General features: G+C 46.9%; 4 protein-coding genes across 4 annotated transcripts; 2 read left to right on the top strand and 2 right to left on the bottom strand.

Moving 5' to 3' along the window:
* Nucleotides 1-161: 161 nt before the first annotated feature.
* Nucleotides 162-1,700, bottom strand: N7458_009741 (class I SAM-dependent methyltransferase; the record flags this gene model as incomplete). The annotated part of the gene is made up of 6 exons (XM_056913123.1): nt 162-198; nt 255-716; nt 778-933; nt 993-1,111; nt 1,409-1,516; nt 1,578-1,700. The coding sequence occupies 6 exons, from the start codon at nt 1,698-1,700 to the stop codon at nt 162-164; spliced, it is 1,005 nt and encodes a 334-aa protein (XP_056761972.1).
* A 9,162-nt stretch (nt 1,701-10,862) lies between these two features.
* N7458_009740 (uncharacterized protein) lies at nt 10,863-12,649 on the bottom strand (the record flags this gene model as incomplete). The annotated part of the gene is made up of 2 exons (XM_056913122.1): nt 10,863-12,244; nt 12,319-12,649. The coding sequence occupies 2 exons, from the start codon at nt 12,647-12,649 to the stop codon at nt 10,863-10,865; spliced, it is 1,713 nt and encodes a 570-aa protein (XP_056761971.1).
* Nucleotides 12,650-14,137: 1,488 nt separating this feature from the next.
* Nucleotides 14,138-14,524, top strand: N7458_009739 (uncharacterized protein; the record flags this gene model as incomplete). The annotated part of the gene is made up of 2 exons (XM_056913121.1): nt 14,138-14,445; nt 14,518-14,524. 2 exons carry the CDS (start codon nt 14,138-14,140, stop codon nt 14,522-14,524), a joined length of 315 nt encoding a protein of 104 aa, XP_056761970.1.
* Nucleotides 14,525-15,213: 689 nt separating this feature from the next.
* On the top strand, nt 15,214-16,917 carry N7458_009738 (uncharacterized protein; the record flags this gene model as incomplete). Its single annotated transcript, XM_056913120.1, has 1 exon — nt 15,214-16,917. The coding sequence occupies one exon, from the start codon at nt 15,214-15,216 to the stop codon at nt 16,915-16,917; it is 1,704 nt and encodes a 567-aa protein (XP_056761969.1).
* Nucleotides 16,918-19,192: the final 2,275 nt, after the last annotated feature.

The raw sequence follows: 19,192 nt of genomic DNA, 5'->3' as shown, positions 1-19,192 counted from the left end.
GTCACGGTGCCTCGCAAAAAGATCCACAGATAAGGCGAAGCACATCGTTCGAGTTATTCAATCACATAACAGTCAAGAGGCAATAGATTCACTTTACCCTTTGGAATGACTTAAGTCTTCATCATGAGTGGTCGTCAATTGGCTCTTTCGAAGAACACATATTAGAAGCGAAGCGGCTTTCTCCCATACACGGCAACTCTGCTCATAGTTAGTACAGGTACTTCGGCCATTGAAGGGGTTGGGTTGGAATGTACGTCTGAACATATGCATGCAACCTCTTATCCCGCAGCTCCTGCTTAACCATAGCATTATGAATCTTGGCCACATCTGGACTCCAGCCCAGCACCTGCGTGTGCAAACGCAGTGAATAAGAATCGATGGCTTGCTGTAACTGCACTGCCTGGTACTTCCCCAAGGCCTTTAGGTGGGGGTCGCGCGGCCAGGGCGAGAACGGCAGCACGAAGACCGACAAGCTGACATTTTCAAAGCCGGCTGCGATCATCCAGTCCTTCAGCTTATGGTAGATGTTCAGCTCCCGGCCGCTCTTATTGCCGGCGACATTGATGGCCTGCTGCCATTCCATGAGAGCGGAATTTTGCTTGAGAGAGCCATCGTCGCTCCAGGCCCACACAGCGCTCTCGTGCGATTCAAAGTAGCCTCCGGGCTTGACGTGGTCATAGATACGGCGGATATACCCGTGCCAGTCGGCTATGCATCTGCCCAGTGTGTCAGAAAATCACTCTCGCTGATGATAGGGGACTGGTGGGAGGGACAGACCCTGCCAGGCATCGCGCGTGGATAAAGTCAAAGTGGTTTTGTTCATATTCCCATTCGGCTTCGATGTCCTCCACGATGAATTCGACATTCGGGGCCACCCATCTGGGCTGAATAGGGCTAATATCATTTCCAATGACGTGGGCGCTGGGGAATTTCCTATCATCCGGAGTCAGTCTTGCCAGCCTGTTACGATAGGGAAAGGAGATCTCACGTACTCGGCAATCTCTATGGCCCAAATGCCTGTTCCAGTTCCTAGGTCAAGGATGTTCTGCGGCGATGACTTGATAGGAGCATTGTAGAGCTCCCCTCCCAGTAGCATCCACCATCTGCACCGCTCCGGTTAGCCGTATTTGTTCGCCAGGAATGTGCGCTTCACGCCACGGACATGTGATGTGTCTGAAGGAAGAGTCAGTTTGCGAAATTGAAATGTCGCAGGGGATCATGCCTTGCCAGATCCATTCGATCCTGCTCCTCCTCGTCATTTGGCATCCTAGCTTGGTCAGTCTTCACAGCCAGGGGCTTCGAGAGAAAATGGTAGAAGTACATATAATTTCCCTGGGCGTGGGTCAGTTTGTCATTGAAGCTTAGTACTAAGAGCATGGCTTAGGGAAGTCCGAGCAAGACAACTGACCGAGCGGTTACTGCAATACCGACGACCATTTTCATACTCGAACTGGAGCACACTCGACGAAAGGGAGGTGAGATCAGACAGCTCATCATCGAATTCACTATTGGTGTCCTACAAGGTGGTTGCGATTTAGTTTCCGGGTCATAGCCAGTCAGAACTCAAGTATACCTACGTCGCTAAAGTTATCGACTGCAATTGGACCAGGCGCGTTGACAGGGGCGTCGGCATTCGCTAGAGGTACAGGTGGAGCTGGTTCGGATGGTGCCGAGGGCAATTCGTGGGGACTGGCAGACATTGTGAATTTGTGATGAAGGACCAAGACGATGGAAAAAGTTCTGGAGGAATATGCGCAATAAATGATTCTCTTCCCTTTCTTAGAACAGGCTCGCTCGGTAGAACCAACTCGCCCTGACGACGGAGGGTCTAGGTTTGTATCCGGACTGTCGGGTTTGAAGAATATTGGGATTTTTGATCTATCAGGCGTTTTTAGCAAGAGTTCCGTCGAACCCCACTTTCCTTGCTTACTGTTGCGTCTAGGTTCTGTAGTTGCCAATGACTATCACTGAAACTAAGCCGGAGATCAGTTCCACTTCGCCGTTTCTCAAGAGCTTCCCCGAAGTTTTCGCAACACCAATCCTGCAACCCGTCAGTCCTTCGCAGACGGATACAAGTACTAGACTGATTAAAAAGCAGAGTTTGAGCGAAATTGAGGTCACCGTATGTGGGAGAGCAGTTTTGAAGTAAATTATATACTCTTGATAGAAGATCCCCTTGTCAGGTGACCAAGACTCCGGTGCCCGCCAAGTCTTTCCTTTACGGTATTTGTTTGCCTTCTATGAAAGGGTCGCTTTTCCTTTCCTCGTCTTCTTCTTCTTTCCTACTTAATTTAGTCTTGCAAGCGGATCTATCTTCCTTCCCTGCTCAAAGGATCACGAATTTAACCTGATACCTTCCCTTCATGACCTCAAAATGGTCCATGATATCCTGTAACCAATCTTTTGGATAATTGGAATAGCATTGTTTTGGTAAGAATCCTTCGGAAACATGACCAAGCAATTATTCACTCACCATTTCTAATATCTTCTTCTTTTCATTCTCCTTCTATTCAAGCAGCAGCAGCTTGAGAAATTTTGATATAGTCAAATTGTCCACAACTCTTGTAGTTCAAACAAGGTTGAGTAGATTCCGCAAAGAACACGCTATGTGGGGTGGTGGAGCAATTATTAGAAGTCTTTTTTTCGTATTCAGGAGTACTCATGCGAACTGTTTCGGCGCCTGAGTTATCTTCCTCTGGGTTTTGCTGCATATCGCCATCGTCCTTGATAATTATGGGGTTGTCTCTATTCGAGCCAGCTCGCTCGAGGGACTCAGGTATGGAATTTGGTGAAAACTGAGAATTATGAGAATTGTTTAGCTTCATTGATACAATATGCAAGGGTGAAATTGGCCGTTACATCTTGGAACTCAATCCTTACTTCAGATTGATATGCAAAAATCTGGATTCACGAGCACAAATCTGTTTATTTAGCTGGTGATGTCAATTAGACTAAGGGGTAGAGTTGAACTATAAGGCCCCGTATGAATGTATCATTCTTCTTATAACCATAAATTTGCTGTCTTCGGTGCAGCGGGATGGACAAGAAAGCTCCCAGGACACAAAGTAGTATTATTCCGATAGGTCAAGTCATTTTTCCTATCTCGCAAGCATTAATTTCTCCTATAAGATATGGATTGGTCCTGGGATCTACTTGAAATGGCGAACAGGCTCGCATACTTATCATAATTACGACGACGTAGTCATAGACTGAAAGACTATTACTCTTAGGACTGTTACTAGATGCAATTACAGTTTCCTTTAGTGCATCCAGATCCACTTTTCTCTCCTAGAGCTCAGACAATGTTCTAGCTAGCGCTTCGAAAGAGGAGGATGTATATTTGAGAAGGGAATTTCTTCTCGCACACTTTTTCTCTAGGTAGTCTGTCTTTTCAATGTCCTGCCAATAAAGACCGATTGACGCCTCTCTCATTAATCGACAATGTCTTTAAGAAGCGACATGGTTGAATAAAACGCTCTGCCCATTCCATGGGTCGGTCTTCCCTACTACCGGGAAGAATTTGGATGCTTACCAGCTACGAGCCAGAGTTCCGCCTCCCTGAACAGAAAGCAGACAGTTAATTGTGCGTGCTAAAATGCACTTAGTGTAGTTATCGATGGAAAGTCCATTGCTTATCTCGGCCAGAATCTAGATCCGGGGATACGCGCGAGTCGAGCGAAATAAAGGTAGTAATTCGTTTCCAGAGTAGGTACATTTAGACACGAGCACATCACCCTGAAACAGTATCATTATAAGTACCGGGGTGCCCGTATAGTTCACTGAAGCGGATCCGATAATGACAGTCATAGCTGGCAAGGCAAATTCGATCTTGGCCCCTTTCTCAATGTAAATTTGGTACCAACCGTCGAATGAACCGCTATTTATTGCGCCTCTATTCACTGTGTGGGTTATAGTGGGTGCATTTCACATTAATATGAGTACCAAGTACCCTCCCATGTAGATCATTGAATGTATACCTAGTAGACGCGTCATCCGGTTCTGGGTCTTTCAGAGTAGTCAAGATAAGACGATATATTCAAGCCAATACCGCCAGTGTGCAAAGTGAGATTGATGGAGATTTCCAGGGCAGAGCCCGTTTGCCTGTTTGGGCCAGCAGCCTATTTAGACCTGCTTCTCTCTTTGTTTCCTTTTTCTTCTCTAGACAGTTCTCAGATAGCTTCGAACTTGATCGATTTGTTCCTTCTTGCTTCCTCTGCGTAGTGGCACTACTAGTGCCATCGGAGATACAGTGTATTCCCAAGCGCTCCGGATTCCGGGAACCATATTGAATGAGCTTCAGAATTGTACTCTTTTCTCTCACTTTTGGGACTTTGAATATACGCAGTCTTAAAAGGACGATTGTCCAGAGCAATCAACTCGTAAATATATTTCAAGCCAGGTGGAAAAGCCCAGGCGCCACCAAGGTCTTGCTCAAAGACTGGCGCCAGAGGCCAACTTGCAGCTGAGTTCAGCAGAGAATGCTCAACATTATGGACACTGAACATTGCAAATGTGGCTGTCGTAGATAATGTGGCCACAATTGTGAGAAATAAGAGGAGCATACAACTACTATGAGACCAGCCGTTCCTGACTTGAGCCATACCGCGTGATATGGTCAACGGCCGCATTTAGAAAGGGCAACGCCGTCTTTGAATAGTATTGCATTCCATGTGAGGAGTCTATCCATCATCATAACAAGGCCTGCAATCATTAAGATCGCAAGATGTGCAACTGTGGGGTGGGTGATTCTCAGCTTTGATTATACAATACGCCTTGACTAGCAATACGGGAGGCAGCAGTGAGACCTTCTTGTTAGGATTTCCAATTCTATCTTTACAGCGAAACCATCAAAAGTTCTTTAGAGATAGGGCTCTCTATAGGTCTACACCTATAACGATATGTTAATATATGTGCATTACGAAGTCGGCGTAACCCAATATAAGTCTCCTTACATAATGAGGGCAAGTCAGGGGTCCAACGAAAGAAGACTAGGTACTTGCCTAAGCGTGTCCTACATCTATAGTTATTATCGCAAGGCATTCACGAAATATGATTCATTTCAGACGGCTCTGTGTGCAGAGAATCATTAATCTGGTAGGCTATTAATAATGAAGGGACCTCCTTGTTGAAGAAACTTAAACTATTTTATTGATTGAATTCACTATTAATTAGTGAGCTACCTGGTTCGGACACGAGAGAGCTCTTTAATTAGGTTTGTCTGCATCGGAGCGAGCCAATTGTTTCTGCAGCCCTTCTTCGGTCAGAATCTTCACAGCGTCCTTAGAAATATATAACCAAGACCAGACCAGATAGTTGTAATAGCCACGGTGAATCTATTTTCCGTGATCAGCTCCGATCAGGGTCCGTTCAAGCCATCGGGAAGGAGTAAACAAAGGGCATAGGACTCGAGTGGGAAAGCGAGTGGGAATGGGAGTGGGGAAGGAGGAAAGTTTAGTCGAGGGGCCACGTCAGGGCTTCAGGGGTCTTCAAGGTGTCCGGGTGAAGAAGAGAGGGTCTTCAGGGTGTTCAGGTGAAGGGCCTAAAGAGGCTGAAGAGTAAAGCGGCCAGCGCAATTGTCCCAACGAATGACAGAAAACAGGTGAGCACAGACACACAACAGCCATTCTATGGCGATGCTCACCTAGCGCCCATCATTCGGTCATGGGCGGCTCGCCGCCCTTAGCATTCGGGTTTCAGGCGGCAGTTCACCCACCTGAATATTCTTCACCCAGACGAGTGAAGCCCTGCCACCAAATGTGCAAAAGCACATTCTGATGGAGGGAAAGATTTCGCGATGTTGGAACGGCCACCACTTTCCCATTTTCCTTCCTGCTTTTCCTGTTCGCTCCCTCTCGTTCCTGCACCTCTCCCACCCTTCTGCCATTTCTTTCTTGCCTCGAGTCGAACGCAACAATGAACAAAACCACCCTATGCTGGCTTACGCCTGCAACGTGGTGAACCTGAACGATTTTTATAACTCTCCAATCAGACAGGCTACTCTACCACGTACAGAGGGTGATTATAAGCGTGCACTAGGCCTCTTCGACAAGTCCGCCCCTAGTACCAGGCAGGATTCCACACGTTAACAAACCATCGCCCAAATTCCTTAATCTATATCCCTAGGCCACAATCCCACTGACCTCTAAGCATACAAAGCATTCCTCGTTTGGGTTGCTAAAGGGGAACCAGGACGTATCAAGGCATTGCCCACTGCCGAAACCGTCTAGAGATTCCGGAGGGATTTTCAAGCTGGGATGTTGCATATACGAGACAGCAAATCTTCAAATGAATTTTCTACTACACTTAACGAGGCTAGAGGCGAACTACGTGATATGGTGCCTCTAGTGATGCGCGCTCTAACCAAATTTACTTAGTACGTTATTAATATTACGGGTCACGAGAAAGATCCTGGATCGAACTGTACGATTCAGCGAAGGTATCAAGACTGGAGAAAAAGAAGAAGGAAAGGAAGACACACCAGGAAGAGAGGGTTTAAGTACACGAACATCCTCAAAGCAAGCGAACAGACAACTGAGGCAGACACCCGTGAATGGTAACGTCTGAGGCTATTCCCATGTCTTCCGATCTCCTTTGTTCTCGCCAGAACATCACATTTGTCACAATTATTAGGCTTCGGAAGAAAGTCCCGCTTTCCACCGCTGAAATGGACCATGATAGTTTTTCACCTAGCGACCTCATTATCCTCTTAACGCAACTCTGGTGTTGGGATAGTCACAAGTTTCGCAATCAGATCCCTGACAGAGCCAGAATGTAACTAAGTGCAGCAATACTACTCTACTGCTTCACATTTATAAGGATAGGTGAAGTTCATGAGTCTATAGCTCGGAGAGCCTTAGTAGTGCCCAGAGAAGATAGCACTGATATAGCGTTAGAGGCCCGTGTGATGACTGCTTTGCTATAAGTTGACTCTCCAAAGCCATTAGCCTATTTTGGAGCTAACATATGTATTAGCACTTTCCGCTCACCACTGAGATTGTGGATACAATGCCGATGCTTGTTCTTACCTATACGCGAGAATACTTAAAGGGGGATTAGAGGAAGAAGGCGCGGGATATTCCCGTGCACGCTTTGTACGAAAGATATAGGGAGGACGTATCCATTTTCCTGGATTTCCTTACATTCTTCTTGCTAATGGCATCTAGGGATAATACCTTCCAAGACACTTCTCCGAGAATCCCCTAGTAGAAATAAAGAAATCACGACACAAATGAAACTAAACTATTTCGGGTGTAATTTACTACTCCACTATCCTCGACAGAATACAACACGGCGACACCTCTTATCACTTCTATTCCTTATGTTACATCGCAGGCACGAAGATATCAAATCAACATGGTAGCATTCAATGAAACAACTAAGCATGGGGAAGGACAGAAGGAGAGAGTGCGAGAGAACGAGAGACGATTTAAATACAAGTGGGATGCCTGCGGCAGCAGGCATCAAACCAGGCATCAGGCATCCACACATGTGAACCGTCACACTGAGAGCTCAGTAGGGGCCTGCGGACCTGTAGTCACGTCACACCTTAGAGTAAACCGGGAGAGCAGCACCAAGCTGCTAAGCAGCTTAAGAGCTTGAATAAGCAAATTAGACCAAAGAATCGACGGGCGAATATACCAGGCTCCACTGGATTAATTGATGCTTCTGTTTTCGAGGCGACTACAGAACGTCTCGAGACTGCCTCTTTAGCCTTTCTGGAGTCCAGAGACACTAAACCCTTCAACGATACAGAGGCTAGACTTCGGAAATCAATCGGTAAGCATGATTGGCTACTAGCATTAAAAATTAAATGAACTAGTTTCTAGACTATAAGTATTTCTTTATAGGTGATACCGTGATGATCCTTTAAATAACCAACAAAATCAAGGCTCTAAATTAGCACACTATGAAAGCTTTCCTTTACATAAGAAATCTTTCGACACCAAGGCAGACAATATGCCGTACCAAGACGGTGGGTCCTACCAAAATAATATCTCTTACGAGGATGATGGCAGAGATAATAAGAATATAGATATCCTAGACGATGCATTTATTTATCCCGGCGAGCTACTCTATCCCGGAAGTTGTAACGGGCCAGAGCCCGATGTTGATCACGTGTGTCACGTGCAGGCTCCTATACTTAGCCTCTTCGGAGGCCCCATGTGTTTACTTTCCTCAAGCTTTCGGTAGACAGATTGTCGGCCACACCCAATTGAATCAATTCGGTCTAAGCCCTTCACATTCAACTATTATTAGGCGGAATACCTAAGAAAATTATAGCATTATGCTTAGCTCTAGATCTATCTTAGTGTTACAGGTCAATCGAAAAGAGATCAATTCGGTACCAAGGACGAAAGTATCAAGACTGGGGAAAGAAGGAAGGAAAGATCTATCTGGTGGGGGAAGTTGTTGATAAACCCAAACATCCCAATCCGGCCATGTTTGCTCTTATCACCCGTCTTGATGTCAAACCAGCAAACTCATCAACCATCCTTCCAATCACCGTCCTCGATCGTCTCATTCGTAACACTTAGGATAGAAAGACAGCGAAGAGAGCGGCATACTACTTATACTTTACTATAAGTGCCGCGAGAAACGAATTGCCTATATAAAACTTGCCGAAAAAAAGAGCTTAAAAAGAATAATCGTTTAATAATAAATCCTACTAAGTAAGGTCTCCCCGTTCGTGGTAGCTCTAGCGATTAGACTGCTAAGTAGGTAAGTAGAGTTAGGTTAGACTTAGTCGTATAGGAGGTTAAGGACACAGCCGCATCTTATGCAACAGCTAGCCTATATCCTGTGGCGGTTCACATGAGTGGATGCCTGATGCCTGGTTTGATGCCTGCTGCCGCAGGCATCCCACTTGTATTTAGATCGTCTCTCGTTCTCTCGCACTCTCTCCTTCTTTCCTTTCCCATGCTTAGTTGTTTCGTCAAATGCTACTACGTTGATTGATGTCTGTCTCTTCGTAACTGAGCGTAACATATCCTACCAAGAGCGGGGATTACCCAAAAACGTTTATTTAGGTATACGAGGTGGACGATAATAGAAATAGAAATACCGTGAAGGCTTTTAATCCATAGATGACCTCGGTCCCTACAAAGTAGATATCATAATCTACTTTATAGTTATATCTCAAGAGGCTAAGTACCAGGAAATGCTTACAGGAGATAAACTGGCCTTCCCATCCCCAGAACAGATTACAGAAGACACTAGAGAGGACTTATATTGTGCATAAAGCCCTACCCCTAAGCTTAAACCCGCCAGTAATTAACTGATTCTTCGATTTCTTGCTTTCTTTCATCAAGTTGGACGTTGTTCAAATAGCATTTTGCCTCACCTGTGTACTATATATTCATTTTTACTTCAATCAATCAACCTTTGCATCCAAGATTGGTCCGCTTAAGCCTACGCTTTATCTCATTCACCTACTGGGGTTACTAACCTATACTGTCACAGCTTGCTCCGACAAGAATTTGTAATCCCATTACTCGTTGAAAAATCGGCCGTACCACAAGCTGGTGGTCGAGGGGATCATTGTTACTTCATTACTTGCCGAACAAATACATGTGATTTCATCAAGAATAACGTCCGAAGGACCGAAGGGCCGGTGCATAAATCATAATCACTCTAACTTCATTCATTCACATACGCAGTCATGTCAGGCGACACCATTCAAAAGCTCGCAGTTCTTATTGATGCCGACAACGCTATGCCGTCTATTGCGAAGCTTTTACTGGCAGAGGTGGCAAAACATGGCACAGCTCATGGTAAAGCGGGCTTCCGGAAATTGGACTAGCACCAAATTAAGTGGCTGGAAGAAAGAGCTCCCCAAACAGTCTATAAAGTCTTTGGTCGAAGTAGCTCCAGACCTTGTAGCAACTTCTCTCGTATATGTGGAGTGGCACTATTGACCCCGTTCTGGCCATCGTGAATCTCTACTAATATGCTGAGACGGTTCGATAATCTATAGTTTTTGTCTTTGCTGCCTTACTATTGCATCAGTTTAGAAAGCTAGTAAGTCAGTATGACCCGAATTATCCTCATCCTAGATGATCATGAAACGACTGCACGGCTGATCCACTTTCCCGAGCATCTCAAGTCACAACTAGTCCATTTCACAAGTAAAGAAGGGACTTCTGTATGGAGGTATACTCTCATAACTTATTCGTCATGTTTCTCTTTCATGGAGGATCCCAGCACATATGACCCTAGGGTGTGGAGAACAGGGGTCTCCGTCTGCTCAGACGCAATCAAGGTATTTATTAGTGTGCGTCTAGTTCTTAATGCTTGCTCGGCTTTGGAATGGCTCTTGAAGTGTGATTGTGGGTGATATGAGTAAGAAGTCTGGAGAGCGGGTGAGAGAAGGGTCGGAGGGGGAACCGGAAGACCCGCTTCGAGGGGCGGTTGTTCGAGGACGAGATCTTCCAAGGTTACGGATCCAGCCTGCAGATCTACAAACAATATCAAAGGTTTCGAGTACTGTTCCTGATGTGCAAATACCCATGTAGAATGGACCTATTTACTGTAGGATTTTACTCTCGGCCTCATACACGCATGCTGCGTTACCTGTCTTATCGACATTGTGGGAGCTCCAGCAACTTTAGTAACTCTAACCAGTTGAAATCCTTGAGATATGTAGGACGTAATTATACAAATTATATTATACCAAAAAGGGTCTAAATAACGCACGATATGGAACAAGGCTAGGGGACACGGAATGATGCTAGTGGCATAGCATGACCACTGAGTCAAGTCGAACATGGTCCATCAATCGTAGCACGACTGGGAGGCTGCTCTAGATTGAGGGCTTGTGCAAACTGTAGGCATAGTAGATGACCGAGCGAATGCGCAAGCAAGGTCTATAGACCAAGCTCATAGGGACCAGGAGTACGATTCATTAACCCGTGAGATGCTCTGGTTGAGGTTTGTAGATCAAGTTGTGTACTCGTTCGCCCTGAACTTTCATTCCCATAATAGCCTGTGAAGCTTGGGTTATGATCCAATTCATGCCAGGTATCACGTTTGCCGCCAGCTATCTCCGCAGGCTGCAATTCTCTTTCAATAAGGGGAGGCCTAGCATACTCTTGAGGTGCTAGAGTGTTTGTAGGTCTGGCTTTCTGCTGGCGACGTCTCCAAAACCAAGCAATCATACCAATGATTGCAATAGCAGCAAACGCACAGCCAATACCAATGCCTGCCTTGGCACCAGTAGAGAGGCTAGTGCTAACAGAGGAGTTTGGGGAAGGGCTTGAAGAGTTTGAATTGTTGATAACAACATTGGAAGGGAGGGCGGTCCAGTAGGATGCCCAAGTTTCTTCCCAGCTGTTCTCAGTGCCAGTGATGGTGGTCGTAGTTGGATCTATGTTGACAACGTTCTTGATGAAGTTATCGTCTGGTCCCGGGGCTTGAGACAGAAACCAATATTTCTGTGACCAGTGCACGCCATAGAAAGCCGCTTGGAGAAAAGCTCTACCCAGGACCGGGTTGCTGTCAGTGGGCATGAGAGGAAAGTAAGGAGTATCCTGGTTCACCAGGGGAGCCGAGAGTGTAAGATTCAGAAGAGCGAAAGGAACTTTGATGGTGATGTTTTTCGTGTTGATGTCGTTTTTGACGAAGTTAAAGGCCAAATAGCTCGGGGATGTGATAATTTTCGTGTAGTTCTCGTTGTTCGTGTCCCAAGTGTAGAGGCCGAGGTCGGACCGATAAGAGACAGGCAGATTCGCAGCAATGGCATCACACGTGCTCCGAGGTAAATAGATATATGGATTTGTGGCATCAATTGCCACATTCATCCCAGATGATAAGGAGGAATTAGACTTCGCCATCAAGCCTGTGATGTTGGGGGCTCCCCAAACGGAGCCGCCGTTCACAACGCCAATGCCAATGTCAAGCAGTTCTATAGGCAGCTCTCCGCTGTCGATTGGCTGCGTGGTTATATCCCCAATCACTCGGTTCTTATCGTAACCCCCCAGATAGAGAGACCCAGGAATTTTGAACATTGGGGAGCCGATATGCATTCCATACGAGTACGATGGAGTGACACCGTGCTCATACAGCCAGCTAGTGACAAAGGTACCATTCACGGACGGTCCATAATCCTCACTAAATGTCTGGTTGATATCATGAGCGCCTAGTGCAAGTAGACCCGCCTCCAGTGGATACAAATTTCCACTCGGGTAGGTCTGATACCCTTGTTCAATGGCGATGAAGTTCGAGTTTGTTGTGCTCATTCCACCGACATCTATGGAATCAAGAGCTCGAAAGGCATAAGCTTTGTGAGACACCGCATTCGCGTATCCCCATTGCAAGTCCGACCACGCGAAGTGAGGGGGAGAGCGATGGATTTGTTGTTCCAAGTGGCCGAGCTGGAAGGGTTGAAAAGGCCGGCGTGATCTCCGTAGCAGTACGAGGAGATAGTCGTGTTGTCGCAAAGCGTGTTCAGAAGAACGTAGCTTTGCCATGAGGCTCCCGGATACATGGCTAGCTCTGTGTCGTTGGTCCCGATTCCGATAGTGACAGCATGCCAAGGGCCATCGAACCCAAATGTTGAATCAGACCAGGTCATGGCCCATGGACTCAGGGCGGAAGCACAATCTAAGGCCAGCCACCAAAGGCAGGTAATCGCGCTGAGGTGCAAAGCTTTCATGTCTGAGAAGGAGCGAGCTCCAGTATAGTGATTATAAAAATAAATTTTCGGTCTTGCCTTGGGTTCGATAAGACCTGAAAGGTGGAATCCAACCTACTGCGACTCGAAGGGATCAAATACACTGGACAGATTGGATGTGAGAACGCAAGGCGAAGCCCAGATCAGGGGACGATCAAGGACCGGAAGTGAGGATTCACCCACAGTCCCAAGTGTATCACGGGTGACAAGCGACACGGATAGTGTTGAAACTTGGGAAAGTGAAGTGAATCAAGGGCAATTGTGGGTGATCAGTGTACGGTTCAAGCACAACTCCACAGATTGCCTTTGTGACTGGTGTGAGGGACGGGAATGATATGAAATGGGTCATCGTTGGGGGCTTTAATTTGACTGGGATGCGAGCGTTTGCTACTGCGACGTACTCTCATTACTAGATTTGGACGAGTTTCATGCACCTATGGTATAGTGAATAGCCCCGCCACACGCTAAGGTGTGAGCGAACAGGGGTGCAAGCGCCGAACTCGAGGCTAATGACTCGAAGGATTCAGGTTCTAATTTAACTAATGTTTGGCCCTGCTGTGCTTGCCCCTGGTTCCCCGAATTATCGCTAGCTAGTCTTGCTCATTGGAGTCGGCAAAGTACACATCGTGGATCTCTGGGTAGTCTTGTCCAATGCCATCTCGGCATAGCCGTATTCCTTTTGGCGCACGGAGTACTTTACAAAAGTACACTCGGTGCCGTCCGCTCGGCTTGACGGCCCACTTACCATGGAGCACACTCCCAACGCATCTAGAGACAGGATTGATCGAACGCATGTCTGTAGCAATAAAATGCTTTCGGTAGGGCACAAGCTTATCTCGGTAGGGCAGGCTCCGCTTCTCTTATGACACACGGTACTATAATATGTAGTCACGAGCGCCATGCCGATCGCGAAGACGCCGCCTCCGGGTCCTGCCGCTTTCCGGCCGGTCGCGCCGATCTTTGCGAATCTTGGACTTCGAACGCCTGGTGTTTTTGATCCGCCCAACTTGAAGGTTGTCCTTATTGGTCCTCTCACTCACATTAGCGCCAGGCTAAACGATGGGCTGTTTTGGCTAATGCGGGTCGTAAGCACCAACTCGTGGCCCATAGCCCCAGCTGATTCGGGCGAACCCTGGACTGTAGTCACCGAGGAACTGCTGTAGGCCGCTAGTAATACTATCAGCCCCACTATTGTTGCGCTGTGTTTCCTGCGCATTTTCACCACGGAGTGAAGGCGTACTAGTCGTGGCCTCGTGGGGGCCAACGCCAACATGAACACTGTGCCCTGGGCTAGTCTCCGCCCCCTTCTCAGCTCACATTTTGACCTCATTTCCTTTCTGTTAATCCACCATCATTACATGGATTTTCTGCAAGTTCGCGAATCGCGAGCAAAGACAACGGACACTGTATCCCGGCGCTGCGATTAAGCCGATGGATGGATAATTAGGTGAATTCCCCCTGTCTGACGAAATGACTTGCGTATTGACCGACGAGAAATTCCAGGCCATGGAGTCTAGTATTGCCTACGTTGTTTCCGCCGTCACCGCTACCGCAGCAGAATACTCGAGAAGAAGTTTACAATGGAACCATGATATTCGCATCGAGTGCTTGTGCTGGGCTATCTTGTATCTGGGACTCAGATTGAGGCCCAAGGTATTGAAACTGCCAGCAGAAGAGTCAGAAGATGAAGTTTTGCCGCGGAAACAACAACGCAATTTTAACTTAATAGCATGGAGCTCTTCGTTTCTCATCACCGTCGCACGAGTATTAGCCGTGCAGTATGACACAACACTAGCCATGGTATACTTCCCAATCTGACTGGTTTTGGTCAATAGGCTAATCTTTTACAGCCACTGACTGTAGTATTCACATCCCTTGCACTGTCCTATCGAGATTCACCATGGGCCATTTTACCAGAACCGGCTGGTCACAACCGACTATCACGGCCAAAACCAGGACTCCAATATTCTATGCACTTCTCATTTCTCGGCCTGCTAGGCATATTATCCCTCTTTCTTATTTCAAAATTTTCAAACAGCGACTCGATCTTTATCCTGTGTCTTTTTATCTTCGCCAGATCATCAAGCTTTTTCTTGCTTCATACGTGTCAGGACTATAGCCAACAGCTATCACTTCCCCGGATGGCGGACGCAATTGTTCTTCGAGTATCTCTCATTCTCATGGGGGTCCTGCTCATCATACCATCATCCTCCATGTCAGAATGGTCTATGATGCTTCAGGCTTTCTGCACTTCAGCAGAACTCGGAGCTACCCTTTATCTGGTTTGTTCTCAACCCTTCTCCCCATCAGCCCTTGCACAAAAATCGCGTTAAGCTAACGTAGTGTCCCTGCCCTAATGAAAGGCATTGAGTGGTAACACGCTTCCAGCTATCACCATTGAATCCTACTCTTCAGCCGCGATCCAAAGCCTTGAGACAGGCATACTTCAAGAGTCCCTCATCTTGCCCATAATATCGGCCATATCACTGGGGCTAGGAACAGCCAATCTCCCTCCATCGACAATGCGGCGAAAGATCCTGGTCATAATGATCATCCCAATACTTCCTATTCTCGCCGGGCATTCAGCATTATGGCACGTCCACTCGTCTCAGTCACAAAGCAACTGGCACATAGAGTCCTTCCAATCGCAACCCAACTTAGACCCATCGATACACCCGATCCGTCACCTTGCTACAAAAGCCGATGTTGAATTCCATGCGATGGTCAAGAGGCAATCTCGAACCCTGGATGCTTGTTGCAGAGAGTACGAACGGCGATATGGACGAAAACCTCCACCGCATTTTGATAAGTGGTTTCGAGCCGCCCAGAAACAAGGATTCCTGTTAATGGACGAGTTCGATTCGATGATGGCAACTATGCAACCGCTATGGGGTGTGGCTCCATCTGATATTCGAGCTCGTCTGGATAAAATAATTGCTGCAAGCGAGGGGCAAGGCATGTATCTGTTTACTGTTTCTCGCGATGAAAATCGCGTATTCACCAATCCCGAAAACTGGATGGGATCAACATTCAGTTATTGGTTCGACTCTGAAGTTCTCCAAACTTTACCTGACTTATCCCTTGTGGTGAATACTATGGATGAACCTAAAGTTGTGGTCCCTTACGACATGCTGTCCCATGCCTTGCAAGTTGCTCGAACTCCGCGCAAGGGCCCTCTATTGCCCGGAAAAAGGCCTGACCTTGCTCAACATGTTGACCTATTAAACATTGGCAAGCAAAATACTTGGGATGCGTTATCACTGTCGTGTTCCCCTGGCACTGTAGCACGAGACTTCTCCCTACAGGCTGACGGCTCTCCTTTCCTCACTGAAATGGGGTTTCTCTCCAACCTGACACTGAGTAAGGACGTTTGCCAGTTCCCTGAGCTTCATAATATCCACGCTGGCCTTCGTCACCCGTCTTCGATGACGATTACCCATTCCTTAGTTCCGGTGTTTTCCCAGGCAAAAGCATCCTGCTTTAATGATGTGCTATACCCAAGTCCATTTTATGCCGAAAAACTTCGAACGGGGGAATACAAGGAACAACACGATGTAGACTGGGAAGAAAAAGAGAACATTGTTTATTGGACCGGGTCAAACACGGGAGGCCACTCTACGTCTGAGAATTGGAGATCTTTACAGCGACAGCGCCTAGCGCTGATGACCTCGAATGAAAGCCAACCTATCAATTTGCTGAGACTAACCCACCAACCTGGTGAAGGGAGCTCAGAATGGGTGCCTATCGAATCCACTATTGCGGCCATTTCCAACTTTACCCGGGTGCGAATCTCGGCCGCCATTCAATGCGATCATGCCGCATGCAGAGAACAGGAAAATGAGTTGCAAATCAACACTGGCGTCAGAGACGACATCACCGATGGCTATAAAGCACGGTATAATCTTGATATCGATGGAAATGGTCTCAGTGGGCGCTTCTACCGCCTTCTCATGTCGAAATCCGCGGTCTTGAAGCAAACTCTTTACCAGGAGTGGCACGATGACTGGTTGATACCTTGGTTTCATTACATACCAATCAGCATGGATCTTCGCGATTTCCCTGAAATTGTTCGTTACTTGACTCAAGAGCCAGAGGGACAAGCTCTGGGTCGGAAAGTTGCTGAGAACAGTTATGACTGGTCACGCCGCGTACTTCGCACTGAAGACATGAGACTGGTCTGGTGGCGGTTAATGCTGGAGTACGGAAGACTTATCAACGATGATCGTGACCAGATGGGGTACAAAAATTAACCTGTAATTTGAACTCGGAGTATAGAATCTGCAGCTTTCCAGTTCCTTCCAGGTAGGCTAGTTTTGAGCCATGCATGTATGATGTGGGTTACACTTTGCTCTACTCGTGTGCCTTTTCATTGGGCTTTTTTTTGCAACGCATGGTTCCTGACATAACAGTTTCGTTTTAAATAGCTGGATGTCTCATTTCCTGTTCGTGAAAGACACTTCGACACACCACTAGAGCATAGTAAAGTTACTTGGTAATGCCAGGGTTAACAATAGCATCGGGATCCAATAGTACTAAATGCCGCTCTTATATTTCGTTGCGAATAGAAAGGGAGGGTCCGAAGCTGGAGCTCTACCATGATACTATATTTTTGCCTGAGGTAATTAGCGCAAGAGGTAGTTTCCTCGACTCTAAATCTACCGAGGCTTGTAGGGCGGACGATGGTGATAATTTTGCTAATGGCATTAGGAAGCGCACTTTGGCCTGCAGAATCGTGATTCTGTATTCCTCCCATCTTACACCCCTTTTTATTCACTATTTCATTAATTATAATGGCTTTGAATAAGGCTCAGAATCGATACAAATCCAGACAAGTTAATTAACAAATCAGTGCAGCGAAATCAAAATACAAATCACCTTTCAATCTGTCATGGACTATGCACAGGAGTATGCGACAGAGGGCATGTGCCAAGTTGAATTGCCTCTCCATCACTCTTCCGTCTACGACCAGGTCTTCGAGGCTGGCCCAGAGGCCTCCATACGCTTATGGTCCTGCGTGTTTAATTGATAATGCCTCAGGATCCTCGGAGGCGAGACCACAGAAGCGGTTGATGCATTTGAAATGACTCGAGAGCAACGGCGGGTTATCAGCTCTGGTGATGTAACATTCTCTTAGATACATTCCTCGTTGTCCTCCTGGTTATTCTTCTGGTTATTCTTCTGGTCATCCCCTGATACCCGAGGGTTTTGGTGCAATCTGAATAGCTCAGATGGTGACGTAAGGTCGTCTGAATCTTGATGTTCCTGCTCAAGATCTTGCTGCTAGGAATCCTGGCCCTCTCTCTTAACCTGTCCCAGATAGACCCTTGGCCGCCGAGCTTTGCGAGAAGATTTAGCCAGAGGTGGGGCGTTTTTCGTTAGATCTATCAAAATTGCAAGAGTTGATCGATTCGCTTTGCTTCCTGTGCGTAGACGATCCGCCCTCTGCGTTTCGCCTTTGACCCATAAAAGTTCTTCAGTCTAATGCACAGAGCGCTGATTTAGTGTCTTACCACTGGAACGGTCAAAGGTAAGTGCGCACCAGATAGGGTGGCAGTTGGAAACTTGGTTGCGACTGAGAGCAGTCCAGATCGGGAAATCGTCGCACTGGCCCCTTTACCTGGACTGAAGTATGACATTATTATTGGTTGATCGGCTTTCATCAGCCCTCGATCTACTTTGAAATGCTAACGTGAGCCGACGAGGTGGCCTTGGTATCTACAGCAGCCATATTATCACGTGGCCATCAAAGAGTTGTGTAAATTTAGCTGAAGACCCCAGGGTGACCCGTCACCCACTGCTTAAGATCTTAGCACAGATCAATCGTTATTAAGCGGAGAATTCTCATTGAGAACCCAGGCTCGTCCCCGTCGGATCGGGTCGGGTCATCCCAATGTCTTCCCTCAGCCATCCATCAAATACCCTAACCTTAACGTGTGCTGATTGAAGCAAGGCGCCGTTTACGGGCGGAGCACGAAAAGGCGCGTCAGCAAAGGATTGACGTCTTTACCAAACATTCTCCATCGTCGACTGGTCGAGTCGACACCACGAGCATTCATCAGGAGCGGATCGCGGTCGGGTCGGAGAATTGAGCGGGTCGCGGCGAGATTTAGATCAGACACTCAGACCAACGCTGCAGCCTTGCAAGGGACAAGAAATCACACCGTCTATTATGGAGAAGATCCAATCATCTTCGTGCATCCTTCACTCTATCAACATGCTGAAAAGCTATAAATTCAGGATCTTCCCCTCCTGGGCAATGGCCCAAGCTTTGGAAATTACTATACTTCCGAACAGATATACCGACATAACTCTTTCTTTTCACTAGTTAAGCCAGGCTTTGTTGACAAATTTCCTAAACATCCTCCCTCCGTTCGCAATCAATCAACCCCACTTGCTCACTGAGCCTTTAATATAAACATTGTTCATACAGGAGATCTCAATTCTGATACCCCATCGCGTTTGTCGACCCAAGTCAGAGTTGCAAGGCCTTAATTTCGGCTTTCTATTGCCACTGCCTCTCTATCA

This window comes from Penicillium daleae, assembly GCF_028827525.1.
Source record: "Penicillium daleae strain IBT 16125 chromosome Unknown utg000008l_segment0_segment0, whole genome shotgun sequence".
Taxonomy (NCBI): Eukaryota; Fungi; Ascomycota; class Eurotiomycetes; order Eurotiales; family Aspergillaceae; genus Penicillium; species Penicillium daleae.
Note: the sequence above shows the minus strand (reverse complement) of the source record. Positions and strands in the feature narration are given on the sequence as shown.